This window comes from Beta vulgaris, chromosome 4 (assembly GCF_026745355.1).
Source record: "Beta vulgaris subsp. vulgaris cultivar EL10 chromosome 4, EL10.2, whole genome shotgun sequence".
Taxonomy (NCBI): domain Eukaryota; kingdom Viridiplantae; phylum Streptophyta; class Magnoliopsida; order Caryophyllales; family Amaranthaceae; genus Beta; species Beta vulgaris.
Genome location: NC_079205.1, coordinates 63,876,996 through 63,892,126, shown reverse-complemented (window position 1 = coordinate 63,892,126; position 15,131 = coordinate 63,876,996). Strand labels below are relative to the sequence as shown.

The 15,131-nt window shown below is 36.4% G+C and overlaps 2 protein-coding genes and 1 long non-coding RNA gene across 5 annotated transcripts; 1 reads left to right on the top strand and 2 right to left on the bottom strand.

The window, feature by feature from the left end:
* Positions 1 to 209: 209 nt before the first annotated feature.
* Positions 210 to 5,046, top strand: LOC104889997 (sulfite reductase 1 [ferredoxin], chloroplastic). The gene is made up of 8 exons (XM_010675349.4): positions 210 to 572; positions 1,293 to 2,075; positions 2,200 to 2,496; positions 3,021 to 3,218; positions 3,396 to 3,530; positions 3,645 to 3,761; positions 4,112 to 4,270; positions 4,436 to 5,046. Exons 1-8 carry the CDS (start codon positions 402 to 404, stop codon positions 4,643 to 4,645), a joined length of 2,070 nt encoding a protein of 689 aa, XP_010673651.1. The 5' UTR covers positions 210 to 401; the 3' UTR covers positions 4,646 to 5,046.
* Positions 5,047 to 6,463: 1,417 nt separating this feature from the next.
* LOC104889998 (photosystem II 5 kDa protein, chloroplastic) lies at positions 6,464 to 6,982 on the bottom strand. Its single transcript, XM_010675350.4, has one exon. The coding sequence runs from the start codon at positions 6,879 to 6,881 to the stop codon at positions 6,576 to 6,578; it is 306 nt and encodes a 101-aa protein (XP_010673652.2). The 5' UTR covers positions 6,882 to 6,982; the 3' UTR covers positions 6,464 to 6,575.
* A 1,483-nt stretch (positions 6,983 to 8,465) lies between these two features.
* LOC130591315 (uncharacterized) lies at positions 8,466 to 13,698 on the bottom strand. Of its 3 annotated transcripts, none has more exons than XR_008969207.1 (3): positions 12,596 to 13,698; positions 12,418 to 12,469; positions 8,466 to 11,688 (listed from the first exon to the last, which is right to left on the bottom strand). It is a non-coding gene; the product is annotated as an uncharacterized LOC130591315 (long non-coding RNA). The 3 variants fall into 3 exon arrangements; XR_008969206.1 differs by having other exon boundaries at positions 12,392 to 12,469; positions 12,640 to 13,698; XR_008969208.1 differs by having other exon boundaries at positions 12,640 to 13,698.
* Positions 13,699 to 15,131: the final 1,433 nt, after the last annotated feature.

Genomic DNA, 15,131 nt, shown 5'->3' with positions numbered 1-15,131 from the left:
ATTCAGTTCAATTCAGTAATTTTATGCCGAAGAGAACATGCCTTTAGCTATTTTCTTAATTAGAGTGAAATTTCTACTCTTATTGAGCGCGTGTGCTCAAACTTGATTACAATTTACATAGAACCTTTAGGCTTTAGATATCTATCTCGTGGCATGCACGTGAATGACACAATATTATATTTTCTGATTCCTTCAAATATTAAGAGAATTTTCATTTTTTCTGCACTTTCATCACCACCATCCAACATTCAACAACGCCAACGTCCTATCTGTCTATTTTCTCTCTCCTCAAATTACAAATATATCTGCTCAGACTTCAGAACCCTAAGTGGGGTTTTTCTGGGTTTTTCTTGTTCTTATTTTGGGTGGTCTTAGTTTTTCATTTACAATCCTACATAGTTATGACGACGTCGTTTGGAGCTGCAAATACCGCCATTTTTATTGACCCACCAAAGCTTCAAATTCAGACCTTTAATGGGTTGAAAACTTCTGGGTTGATTTCTGTGCACAAAACTATTCATGGGTTTTCTTCATCTTCTTCGAATTCTTCTACCATAAGAGCTATCTCAACGGTAAAAGAAAAAATTAAAAAAATTGGATTTTTGATAGTCTGAAATTTTGATTGTAATTTTTATGTTTTTGCTGCATTTTGTTATTGTTTTTTTATGTGGGTTGTGAGTGGAGATTTGTTTACTAGAAATGAGCAATTGGGAAAATTAGAAATGGCTGATTAATTTTTTTGCAGATCTTGATAAAGATTATAGTTTTTTAATGTGTAGTAATCTGTGAATTGAGATTAGTTTAATTTGCTGAAAAAAATATCTGGGATTTTTTTTGGCATATTCTTTTCCTTTTTGCTACTTTTTCGGTGATGTTTGCGAGGTTTGTTTTGCATGATGGATCTAATATTTTAGTTTTTTGCATTTTTATGTTGAATGGAGTGAGAAAAATGTGATTTTGTTTGAGGGTGTCATCTTTTGATTCTTACATTAAACTTGAAATCACAAAGTTTATACATTTAAGTGTTTGTCTGAATAAAATGGTTGAACATGAAGTGAATTAGTAATTTTGGGTAGCTCTTTGTTGTTTGTGTTTGCATGGATTTCCAACTATTGATATTTTTGGTAAATTTGCTGTATAATGGAAAATTGGACATGTATTACTATTGGTATTGTAGTATAATCGTGATTAGTGAGCTATCAAGGTTTTTGTTTGGTTTGAAGAAATAATTAGTGAGATTAAGTCATCATATCTTGAAGACTTGAACTGAATTGGTATTGCATATGTTTCAGCCAGTAAAGCCTGAGACTGCTGCCGAGCCTAAGCGTAGTAAGGTCGAAATATTCAAGGAGCAAAGTAACTTCATAAGGTACCCTCTTAATGAGGAGATGGTGAATGATGCCCCCAATATAAATGAGGCTGCTACACAGTTGATTAAGTTCCATGGGAGTTATCTACAGTATAATAGGGATGAGAGGGGTGCAAAATCTTACTCGTTTATGCTTCGTACGAAAAATCCTTCTGGGAAAGTGTCCAACAGATTGTACTTAGTAATGGATGAACTTGCTGATGAATTCGGCATTGGAACTCTAAGGTTGACGACAAGACAAACATTTCAGCTTCATGGAGTCTTGAAGAAGGACATGAAGACAGTGATGGGAACCATTATTAGAAACATGGGATCGACTCTTGGTGCTTGCGGGGATCTTAACAGAAATGTCCTTGCTCCGCCTGCCCCACTTGCTCGAAAGGATTACTTATATGCCCAAGAAACAGCTGAGAATATTGCTGCTCTCCTAACTCCTCAATCAGGTTTCTATTATGATGTGTGGGTTGATGGAGAGAGATTTATGACTGCCGAACCCCCTGAAGTAGTGAAAGCTCGTAATGATAATTCCCATAATACAAATTTCCCTGATTCTCCAGAACCCATCTATGGAACCCAATTTTTGCCTAGGAAATTCAAGATTGCTGTCACAGTTCCCACTGATAACTCAGTAGACATATTCACTAATGATATTGGTGTTGTCGTTGTATCTGATGACAATGGAGAGCCTCAGGGTTTCAACATATATGTAAGATGTTGGTTGTACTCATATATTTTGTTTATTAGTTTTTTTATCTGTCAGCTATACTACCGCTCAAAAAAAATCTGTCAGCTATACTTTTTTCTTATTTGCTTAAACTTATGTGTGTCAGGTTGGAGGTGGCATGGGAAGAACACACAGGTTAGAGAGCACTTTTGCTCGTCTGGCTGAACCTATTGGCTATGTGCCAAAGGAAGATATATTGTATGCTATCAAAGCTATTGTCGTTACTCAGAGAGAAAATGGTAGAAGAGATGACCGTAAATACAGCAGGATGAAGTATCTAATTAGTTCATGGGGTATCGAAAAGTTCAGAAGTGTTGTTGAAGAGTATTATGGAAAGAAGTTTGAGCCAATTCGTGAGTTGCCAGAGTGGGAATTCAAGAGTTTTCTGGGTTGGCATGAGCAGGTGTGTATCTCTCCCTGATTTATACTACTTTCTTTAATGGTTTGGATCTTCTTCTTTCGTCTTTCTCCTTGAAAATGAAAATTCCCTCCCACAATATGTTACTTTCTCCACCAAGGAAATCAGAGAAAGGACTTTCTTCATAATGGAAGTGTGTGATACGCATAGAAAAGTTCATTATTAACTGCTGCTTGAGTGCTTGAAGAGGCTTGCAAGTCGCAAAGCTTGGAATGGGTCTGTAATTTTACTTCTAAACATTTGACCCTATATCGGAACGCTTCAGTAAATTAATGAAACAAATTGGATAAAAATGTCAAATGGGGAGAGCATCCTCAGTGCTGGTTATTGTAAAAGAATGATGGAATTATGGAGAAGTGTTTTGTTTGTCCTATCTTTCATCTATTGGAATCAGAAGTTCAGGATACATAGATAGCTTGTATGGGCGCAATGTCTGTTTTGCTGAAATATTCGTTAATGTAACACTTATGAAAAATCCTTTTGTCTGTCTGTTCTATTTGTTTTTACAGGGTGATGGAAGTTTATTTTGTGGCCTTCATGTTGACAATGGCCGTATAAAAGGCGTAATGAAGAAAACATTGAGGGAAGTAATTGAGAAATATAATTTGAATGTGCGTATCACAGCTAATCAAAACCTTATCCTGTGTGATATTCGCCGTGCATGGAAACGTCCAATCACCACAATGCTTGCTCAGGGTGGCCTGCTGGTAAGATCTTAATTGGAGTATTATGTTAATTGTAGATATACTTGCTATTGTGTAGCATCTCTTATTGTTAGAAGGCAAAAGGGAGGCAGGGACTTGTAGATTTCGTTTTCGTTACACATCTACACTTGTAAACCTTATTGCTCGCATGAAGATTGAGATCTTTATGGTTGAATTCAGGAACCTAGGTATGTAGATCCTCTCAATGTAACTGCAATGGCTTGCCCTGCTCTACCTATGTGTCCACTGGCAATAACTGAAGCTGAACGAGGAACCCCTGACTTATTGAAACGGATCAGGGCTGTGTTTGAGAAGGTACTGTTTTTAGACAATTTTCTTTTCTTTTTGATTTTTGAGGGGGGGGGGGGGGGATATATATTACAAAGTGCAACTAGAAGATTGCTTACTAGCACAGATTATTGCTTTCAGGTTGGCCTCAAGTACAATGAATCTATTGTTGTAAGAGTTACGGGCTGCCCTAATGGATGTGCAAGACCCTACATGGCTGAGCTAGGACTTGTTGGAGATGGTCCTAACAGCTATCAGGTACTCTACAAGTTAATTGTTGAAATGTTATACTAATTTATATAAATATGCTATGCCAATTATCCTCGAAGACCGTCTGATTGCCTCATAATGGTCTAACTGTCAATTACTCAAGCTATGAAAAGTAGGTAAAAAGTAAATTACATAGAAATTTTGAAGATTTCAGAGTTGAGAAGTTACAATAAGCTTCTCAAAAGTCTGACAAAATGGCAAGTTGATGGTCTGATCAAACATCTGGTCAGACCGTTCGAGGGAAGACCAGCTAGACATGTTAATATGTGTTCATATTCACTGTGTCTGTAGTTGATCTTACAAAATACAAGCTGAATGCAATTCTATGTCTAAAACAGATATGGCTGGGTGGTACACCAAACCAAACATCATTGGCAAAGACCTTCCTGAACAAGGTCAAAATTCAAGAGCTAGAGAAGGTGCTGGAGCCTCTATTTTATCACTGGAAACGCAATCGTGGAGCTAAGGAATCATTTGGCGAATTCTCAAACCGCACGGTGAGTATTGAACCCAAGATAGAATACCCATAAAAGATATAAGGAGATAAAATCTTATTCCTGATCTGCCAAGCTGAGATATTTTTAACAACCTTTTGTAAGATGAAGTGTCTAATCTTGTATGTTAAAAGGTGAGAATTAAGCAAATATGTGATACTCTTGTAGGGTTTTGAGAAACTTCAAGAGTGGGTAGAGAAATGGGAAGGTGTACCACAATCATCTGGTAAATTCAACCTGAAGCTTTTTGCTGATAGGGAAACATACCAAGCCGTAGATGAAATGGCTAAGTTGCAAAACAAGACAGCCCATCAGTTGGCCATGGAAATTATCCGCAATTATGTTGCTGCCGAGCAAAATGGCAAAAGTGCTGAATAAGTTCGTCGCATCTGAAATTCTAGATGTATGTAGTATCTTCATAAAAGTCCAGGAAAACGCCTGCTGTTTTCACTGTCATTTCCTCTGAGATGTTGCTGCATTATAACAGCCACAGTTGCCTGGACAAATTTTCTTGGTTTTTCTTTATCCGCTTCTAAACCTCCCCTTCTGCAAGCCATTTTGTTTTGATTAGACTTATTTATGTATTGTTCTCTCTCGAAGGTTTTGGTTGTAATCTTGATCTGAGTTTTTAGTTTTCCTCGTTGTTGTGCCCATAAGCCCATTAGCAGTGCTGCCATTTTTCCGGTGGCTGTGTGAAAATTTACCCAAGGTTGCTAATGAAAACTTGTAATTTGAGTATGAGAATGCATGACCAAATTGGTACATGAAAATTTTTGTTACTCTCTTGTGTGTTGCTGAGTTGGGGAATTTTTGTTAATCTTTTGTGTTGCTGATTAGGGAAATTTTTGTAACTCTCTTGTGTGTTGTTGAGTTGGGGAATTTTTGTTAATCTTTTGTGTTGCTGATTAGGGAAATTTTTGTAACTCTTTTACATAACGGTTCTGTGAAGAACACATGATATATTGACCTTTTACTGCCTTTACTAATAAAAAGCTAAGTAAAGAAGTAATAAGAGTAGTATTAGGCCCTACTAAACTAAATTGAATGGAGAAATGAAAGTAGGGCTTTAATGTACACTTGATTTTCCAAGCTGATTTGACCGTTCGATCTATGATTTGCATTCATGGATGTTGATAAGATTCTTCCATTTAAATTTAGCATCTTAGGATAGCGTAACCATAAAGTTAAGGGTGAGGTTCAAACGACAAAAGGTTTGCGGTGGATATGAATGACTAGCTGTTCAATGTTTTTGTTTTGGATTCACTCTAGCCAATTTTTTTTCTACCAAATCGCCCCTTCATTTTTTTTGTTTGTCTCGTGTTCTTCGTTACTCGTTTCGGAATTCAAAATTTAAATCTCACACAAATGTATCACTTCAGTATGTTTCAGAAGTCAAAACTCAAATGTTAAATCTCAGACACAAATGGTAAGTCCTATCCCTCCCTCATCGTTTGACATGAAACACCTGAACAAAACTTGCCAAACCACAGAAACTTCAATGGATCCTCTTCAATATTCCAGTTAACAATTACGCTTATGCTTTATTTAGTACTAGTATATAATGTCATCACATTTCATGTTGCAAGATCCTAATGTTGAGCTTTCAAAGACTTCAAAAACCTCCTTTTCACCTTGAGAACTTGGCAAAACTCCCCATCATACAGACCAATGATACACAATTTCTATGGTTAGGTAAATCAAAACAAAATATGAGAAATGTTAGGATTTTCATCATTCTATGGCTTTTGAACCTGGACAAAAACATATCCTCTATTATATTTCCGGGTTACGTATATCCAAGACTAGTTTTCGCTCACCTGAAGCTACAAGGACTTGGATGTTCCTACAAGGGTAGCCACTACAAAGTATATGAACCTTTTAAAACCTAGCCTAATTTCAGATATGAAAAAACAAAATTGCATCTCATTTCGACTATAGCTTATATTTAACAAGATATCAAAAGATTACCCTGCCAAGAATTTATAGAAGTAGCAACTCAGCTTCTCATTTCAATCCATTGAAATGTCCTGCCAAAGGTTTTCATATACTGGAGAGGGAAGATGGATCATTTACAATGCATAGACTCGACTCTCGAGGGGTATTTTTTGAGGACAAAATGGGTGTTCTCTGATGAGATTGCACAAAATAACCTTAATGATTCCTGGGATGAACATAAGAACAGTAAAAAGATCGAAATTTGCAAAAAAAAGATGAATGAGTACATTAAGGTAACATAAGTTTTACAAAATATTACAGTTACAATATCAACATAGTTTAGCTTTTGCTACTGAGCCAAATATAAAGTTCCTCACTTGTAACAGATTCTGGCAGATGGCATTGTGACACACACGGGTGCATATTTCTTCTTAGCTTCTGGTGATCCCCGTTTTGGCTCCTCAGCCATTGCAATTTTGGCAATGGAGCACGCCGCAGCAGCTGCAGCAGCAAACATCAGATCCCTTCTCTTTGAGCCGGTCTCTTCCTCAGAGTCGGCTCTAGTTTCCGACACTGGCCTCATGGCCTTGGCCATCACAACACCACGACGGGCGGGGGTCGATGGTTGTTTCGAGGCGGTGACGCCGAGGAATGAGGGTGTCATTGTGATGGAAGCCATGGATTACTTTCTATTTCCTCTTTGCTGTTTTCACCTGCACAAAATTTGCTTAGTCTAGCTCTAGCATGCAAGTTTGGAAGGAGTTAACTTTTATGTCATGTTGTAAACAACAAAAGGTCATGAATCAATGGCATAATATCCATTTCCTTATCCCAATAAATTGATGTGGACAAATGGATGATTGCCATGTGTTTGCGTTTATCTTTTCTAAAAATTGGTGGTTCCAGGCTCCTGCCTAGAATAAGGCAGTAACTTTATTCTTTGGACTCCAGTGGATGTGGATTTAACGCAATACTGATATAAAAACTGTGCTGCGTTAACTATCATTACAGGAACTAATACAACTTCAATTACAGCCATAATTCTTAAAGCCCCGAGTCTAATATTACTCAGACACGTATTGAGTGTCTACTCGGATACGGGTGTCCAAGTATCCGACTCGGCTATTTTGTAGAAAAAGTCAAGTTTTTAGTTTAAAATGAAGTATCCAAGTAAAGTGTCGTGCGACACGACACGACACGACGCCCCGTTTTTGAGGTAAATGAAGGTGTCGAAATAACACTGCTAATAACTTTTAAAAGAATAAGTAAATTAGCAGGATGAAGGGGCAAATAATTACATAATCACAGCCTTTACATAATCACAGCCTTAGCTTTGGCACAAGAAAAATACTCCCTCCTTTCATTAGAATTAAAGGCCGGGAAATTGTTTTTTGGCACCCTTAATCAGATGAAATAAAAAAAAAAAAGATACGGGAGCCTTTGGTTATTTGGAGAGGAGAGAGATAGAGAGAACTCGTGTCCCAAGAAGGGAAAGTTTCGGTGATCTTGAAACATACGGACAAGGGAAGTATATTTGTTATAACAAATTAGAGGGAGAGAAAAATAAATAACGACATGGCCTATTTGTATGCAAAACCTACTTGGTTAAATTGGTAGTTGTCTCTTCAAATACCATAAATAGGATTCTAAATCTGAGGTTGAGATTATTGAGATGCGAAGGGCCTAGGACGCTTGAGTGGAAATGTTTCCTGATTCCGAAAAACTGATCCTTGGTTATCCTTGATCTCCTAGGTCCTTGAGGAAAGAGCTAGGAGAGATCTCAATTTACCTTGCAAGAATCATATTATCATCTACACAACATCAAAGAAACCAACAGAAATCAACAGCACAAGAGTACTAGGAAAGCATAGCATCTATGATAGAATTATGCGAAACATTAAATCTTGATAGGTTGTGAAACTAATGCAAACAATTCTTCAATGATATAAAGCAGTAAAAGTGTCCTCATTTGAAAGATTTGAGCGGCAATCTTCATCACAAGGGACTAACACGACATTTTGCACAGCTCACATATCAAGTCTTAATGACGTGAACTCCAATGACACCAAATGAACCATCAAGCCATGAACGATAATCTATGGTAGGCTAGACATCCCATCTTCAAGCACAGAATAGGTGACTGTCTGCTACTTTAGAAAAGAGGCAAGATCATTTGCCTCACAATCATGCATCACTTGTCCTATGCAAAGATGACGGTGATACTTATAGAGAAAGAGCGTCACTAAGATTTTGAACTATTGGCAACTCTAAAACTTTCAAGCTTCAAAGAAACAAGAAATCTCATTATATCTCGAAGAATAATGATACACGCCACAACTGTTACTTTGTTACCATATACAAGATGAAGGATGGTGCTTACCTACTTGGCAGAGATTGAGAACACATACATTATCTATTACTAAACAACACCAGCTTTATCGTGCTTTCACATAATTAAACAAATGTGCAACAAAGATTGAGAGAATCACAGGACTTTATGTTCACTTTAATAATCAAAGACTGGACTACCCAAATACTTGTATAATTACCATTTAGCAAACTAAGAGAAATTGATACTTCACGGGTGCGTACAAGCTTAAACAAACAATGCCATTAATAGAACAAGAGAAGAAATGTTTTGAGTTTACTAGATAAAGGATTCATGCAATTTGACCAGATGGTACTGCCGAAGTTTCCAATTTCACCAAGAACCTCATTTCTTTCTGTTACATAGAAAGATCACATATATGGTCAAATTTTTTTAACGTGTAGTTATGGTCACTAATGGAACAAGTGAACATATAAATAAAGATTCTTCCTTCCAACAAAAAGAATATAAATAAAGATTCAGACAATTTAAAAGAACTCTATCAATTGAGATTGCAATTTTACACTAAAGCAAGTATGATAATAATACCAAAATTAACATCACTACATACAAGTCTTCCTGAGATCAGGATATACTTCTAAGAGGATCTCTATTCTATGTGGCTTAATAATTCCTAAACTCGGTTCCTAAGATTTCTCTATATGCTAGAAAATGGAGCATTGACTTTCTAATTTCTTGTGAAGGATCCCACTTTGTGACGCTCCATAAGGGAAATCCATATTGGTTACTGGAGTCTCAATTACATCGTTTACTTTGCAGACAGAGCCTTCAATTGTTCAAGAATAGCTAGTGAAAGTTGTTCATCCACTAAGGCAAGCTTAGGGCAGTTGGAGTTTGCAGTAGATGCATTGGCATCACTTTGAACAGTCTGGTCAAGAGAAGATTCAGGAAAATCCTGACATTCTGTTTTGACCACTGTAAAAGGCTGAAGACCATGAAGTTCTTGCTTGTTCATGGGAATATCAACATTTGGTTTGACAGAAGAATACCCGAAAGGAGTTTCTATAAGCCCCAAAGCAAAAGCTTCCACTGATTCCACAAGTGGAATAGATGGGTTTCTCATGACTTCAGAGATACAGGAATCATCAAGTATAGCAGTAGGGTATGACTCTTGTTCTATTTGGTCAGAAACTTCAGGATAGACAACAAACTCTTCCACCAACCACGGGCTAGTTATGTTTGGGAGTATAAATTCTTTCCCAGGAAGATCAAGACCTTTAAACATTTTGTCACCACGAATCTGTGACTAACCAGCCGCGTAGAGAAAGAAGGCTATTGTGCAGGAGAAGAGTAGCGGCTATTTTGGAGTTAATCAAATTTAAGACAAAAATACCTAGGAATAATTGATGAGGCCGCCCAAAGGACCGGATCCTCTTTTTAACCTATACATGAATTATAAATATTACCAAATATAAACTTCATCAAAATGATTCTATGCAGCAGTTATGAATGATGATAGGTCCCTAAATAACCAAATACAATGTTTTTGATGGATGGTGCGCTCCTTGGAGATTCTCCGTATATGCTTAAGTATGTACACAACCTACATATGGTAAAACTATTGCGTTGTTCCCGGTTACCAGTCTTCGCCCACGAAAATCCATTCATGCTCATATACTCGAAGCTCAATATCACCGGTTGGCTACTGGTATAAGGAGGTGTGAAGATAACAAATGGCGATAAATTTGGCAATATATCTCAATGCCAAAGCAGCATATGCTGGAAAACTAAAATCCGTAAGGATTTTATCCCATAACCACTATTTCCTAGATTAAAATTATGTATGAACATAAATTGACCATAGGCCTGAGTAACCGCCTTAATCCATTGTACTATAATCACATAAGATATCAGGAATGACCATTCCAATTGGTGGCATCATGCACGCAGCTCTATCCTACAGAAGCTGTTTTTTCTTATTGATTTTGTTTATTTTCAACATAAGCATTCAGGCAATGCATTTATACCCTGGAGAGTTTCGGTTTTTCAGATTACCTATTATAAAGGTATGTTATTCATTAAATTCTCTTAGTAGGCTAGTACTCTTTCAAGAAAGTTCCCCATCCACTAGGGAGTAAAGGGGTCACTTATGACTTATGAGCGCAAAGTATTCCATCTCAAGGATATACATTATTTCATAGTACAAGAATGGGAAAAGAAAATAACATCATTATCCATGAATCTCATAGAGTAGCAAATATTATTCTTTCACTGTGTTTTATGGGCTGTTTCTTTTTCCCCTATTTGAAACATAGGGAAAAGATTACAATGGAGCAGCAATGGTGTGCCTACAATGTCTATATCAAAGACAAAGAAAATCTTGAATGCTGGATGATTGCACTATGTAAAGTTAAGAAACAATTGTTGACCTCTTCTAGTAGCTACAGCACCAAAAAAGAAAAAGAAAAAAAAACGGCACTTCTTATGTGACAACTGGTAACTGACACTTAGAATTGCATGCAAGGAAACAGAATTCAATCCTTAAAATCTGTTTCCACATATTGGTATGCATAAAGACATGATTTACAAACAAAATTGTACAAATGTCTCACACAAGTTCAACTCATTGTTAAGGATAACGTGAACACTAGATTGGCAAATAAAGATAAGAAACACTTCCATGATCCTAATGGACTGGCCGGTTGGCAAGTACCACTGATCTTCAAGGATAGCAAGACGAAAGTGGAATTGGCAACTGAGATTCCTGTATGAACAACGAAAACTTCCTATATAATTCCAAGCCAATCAAACTAAATGTGCAAACAAAATGTATCACTACTCCATCATTGATCTCCTAAACATAGGCCACTTCCATGATCCTGATGACGGAGTGTCAAATACCCCTGATCTTTAAGGATAGCGAGAGGAAAATGACATTGGCAAATAGCAACACAGATTTCATTATGACAAACAAAATATATCCTAAAACTCTTTCCAAACCAATGAAACTAAACGTTGAAATGGTATGCAAATATCAATACTACGCCATTAATCTCCTTACCTTATGAAGGAAAAAGAGTAAAACAATGGGATTTTGAGAAGATATATGCATACCTCCCTCCCACCGGGCAACACCTTCTTATTCTACAAAAGCACTCTGTACGGATTTACTTAGAATCAGAAAAGAAATTCAACAAAAACAACCCAAAACATTTTAAAGAGCTACACATGTGTAATAATACTGCACACAATACCATACTCCATCACCATCCACACACACAAACACAAATTTAAAAAGACTAAAAATTGATCACATTTTGTAAATTTCAAGTTAAGCAATCAAAATTAATAGATTATAACAATATAGAAGTATATCCGAAGATAATTCTATTTTCTATCGAAAAACTTACACCATAAAATAAACTCTAAAGTTGTTAAATCAACTAAATTACATACATTAACTAGTATCATCATCCATGAAAGACAATCAACAAAATGGCAATGTACTAATCTAGCTCAACTAGACCTTGAAAATACGAGGGATTGAGGAAGTCCTAGTTCGCGAATCAAGTGACATTTTCGTAATAAAGACCAAACAATATACACTCAATATGATTGAATATGCAGCCTATGATATTGAAATTCTCCTTCATCATATTTTTTTTCAAACCCTTTGATTTTCTTAGTGCATACAATTATACAAATATACTATATACAATATTATAAAAAGTGAAAAAATTTGAATATATAATAATAATTATATGGTATCAAGAACTACTTAGAAGATAATTAACGTTAATGGAATTGCAATAATTGGGTTAATTCACATGAAATCATAGTTTATAATCTAGACTATCTACCTCTGACTGTAATTAAAATTAATTACTTTGAATGCTAATCAGGTGGCTGCATTTCTGATTCTTCGCTGTAAATTAAACCTGAAAAGAAAAAAAATGAAATTAAGCTTTAATATTAACAATGGTTATTCAAAAAAAAAAAATATTAAGCTCAAAAAATTACAGAAGAGAAACACAAAAAAAGGAGAATTAAGCTTAATCAAAGACCTAATCTTTTTCCTGATATAGGTAATTTAATTAACTGAAATTACCAGAGAACATTTACAAAAATGTGGAATTTGATTGCGAAAATTCAAGAAATGGAAAGAACAGGGAACGATGAGTTATTGGGAATTTAACCGCAAGAATTTTACTGTGTCGTTTCGGTAAGGTTTTTTTTTTTGGGTGAAAATCCAGTGTCCGGTATGGGTCACGGTGAAGTGGTTTGTTAATTTAACTTTAATTTCACTCCTTATAAGTTCACATAAGATCTAATTGAGATTGATAAGGTCTAATAAATTTAGTTCAGCAAAGGTAGAGTCGACACTCTCATAAGAAAAAGGTCTAATATATTTAGATAAGGTCTGATAAGGACTAATAAGTTCTAATAAGTTGAATTAAGTTTAGATAAAAGTAAGTTGAATGAATCATAGCCGCCTATATTGTGTTTTTCTTAGAGTTTATGCCGACTGCGGACATAAAGTCTAGTGTGGGAGAGGAAGGATTTCACATGAGTTTCACGAGTTTAGGTGTGTGAGGTGCAATGTGTATTATACGTAGGGATGATTAAGTCGAGCGAAGTCGGTTTAGCGTGTTTGAGCTAAACTTGATAAGTATTGTAATTGTTTGGGATATGGCTCGAGCTCAAGATAGCTTTAAATTTCTTGTTTGGGCTAATATCGTTAAGCATTTTTGGTTGCGTGAGCAAATGCTCACTTACGTTTTGAGCTCGCCTAAACTCAAACGAGTTTGCATAAATGAATGAGCTTTTAAACTCCACCTCTTTATAATTAAAGCAATAATTCTTTTTTTTTTTAAAAAAAGAAACAAACCATCCTAATTAACTATTAAACCTTATATGCGTTGCTAAAAGTTAAAAATAAATCAATCTAAATAGTAAACCCAGATATAGTCCAACTACCAAGATGTGCAAATCTCTCCAAACTTTCAAATCCTATACATAAGCAATGGATATCTTGCATCTAAATTACCAAAAAAAAAAAAAGCCCTCATATTCATAACTGAATTTCTATACATCGCCCAACAATTACTTAAAATCGCCTAAAAAATAGTTAAAATTACCTCTATAACCTTCTCCCTTTTTTTCTTAAATCATCACCACCCACCTGCTGCCAAACACCCACCACCACCACCACCATTTCAAATCCGAAGACATTTTCTTAAACAACCTAAACTCTCCTCTCTTCATCTTCTCCACCATTTCCTCCAAATCACCATTTTCTCCATTAAATGGTAAAAACCATATACATAAAACATACAAAATAACACCACATGACCATACGTTAGCCTTCGCACCATATTACCCTCCACCTCTTCCTGTCGACATTAACAGTTCATTTACAAAAAATAAAATAAAATGGGATGTTTAATTTGAAGGCTGAGTGCAAGTACACTCAAAAATTTCCCCAAGTTTCACATAATTATATCAGGGAATATAACAACAAAGTTCATCCAACGCATTTGATGTTAGCGAAATTTTTTTAGGCTTGGGCGAACGTCTACGGTGGACGTTCACCCCATGGCCGGAACGTCTGGCCTGGACGTTCCGGCCATGGGTGAAATGTCCACCGCGGACGATCGCCCCATGGCCGGAACGTCCAGGCCAAACGTTCCTGCCATGGGGAGAACGTCCACCGCGGACGTTCGCCCAAGCCTAAAAAAAAATTGCTGCAGAATGAAGTTCGGAGCTTTCTTTCCCTACGACTTACAGTGCCAATGAGGGTAATGATGCATAGGAGCTGCACATACATTATCTAGTTAAGCTTTGTATAGATTACATTAGAAGTAGGTCCTGTTCATGACCCCATCATTAAATTGTAGAAAGTTGTGGGCAGGATATAAGCCTTTTTAGCGAACCTGCTATTCCTTTTTGGTACTAGGAGGCGGTTTTTTACAAAGGTTTTCTTGTCAAGTGTATAGAATCTGGGAGAATTTCTGTAATCAGCGATGTTGGCCTGTGGCCTGTGAAAGTCATCTTAGCTTAATTCACCAGTAGCAGTAGCATCTGCTATCATGCTCTTATATTTTTGTATTGAAGATTTTTGGAGCAAGAGGTAATAAAAATGGTGTCATTTGCTTCTCGTTGCTCAGCAAACTTTGCTCTTCAAATAATAATTTTAGGATACAACTATTAATATGGCACTAACTAGGAGCAAATTTCAAGAAATCAGCACATTAATCATACCATTAAATAATAAAACCAAAGTTAGTTCATTCGAAAAACATTCCAATAAAAGGCAGACACCAGTTACATTAATATGGTGTCATTAATAGTATGTGGGTGATGGTGGTGGTTGGGGGAGGTAGGTGACGGCGGTGGAGGGTCACAGGTGGCAGTGGAGAGGTAGGGGATGGTGGTGGGGTGGTGGATGGTGGTGGGGTGGTGGATGGTGTGGAAAAGAGGAAAGGGTAAAATAGTCATAAAAAATGGATTTATGGCGATTTTAAGTAATTTTGGGGCGATAATTAACAAACCTCTATTCATAAAGAGCCATATATGCACCCCCAACAATCTTAGAAGATA

Coding starts and splice junctions, on each gene's coding strand:
- LOC104889997 (XM_010675349.4), top strand. CDS start 402: ATGACGACGTCGTTTGGAGCTGCAAATACCGCCATTTTTATTGACCCA. Junction 573..1,292: donor CCATAAGAGCTATCTCAACG/GTAAAAGAAAAA, acceptor CATATGTTTCAG/CCAGTAAAGCCTGAGACTGC. Junction 2,497..3,020: donor TTCTGGGTTGGCATGAGCAG/GTGTGTATCTCT, acceptor TTGTTTTTACAG/GGTGATGGAAGTTTATTTTG.
- LOC104889998 (XM_010675350.4), bottom strand. CDS start 6,881: ATGGCTTCCATCACAATGACACCCTCATTCCTCGGCGTCACCGCCTCG.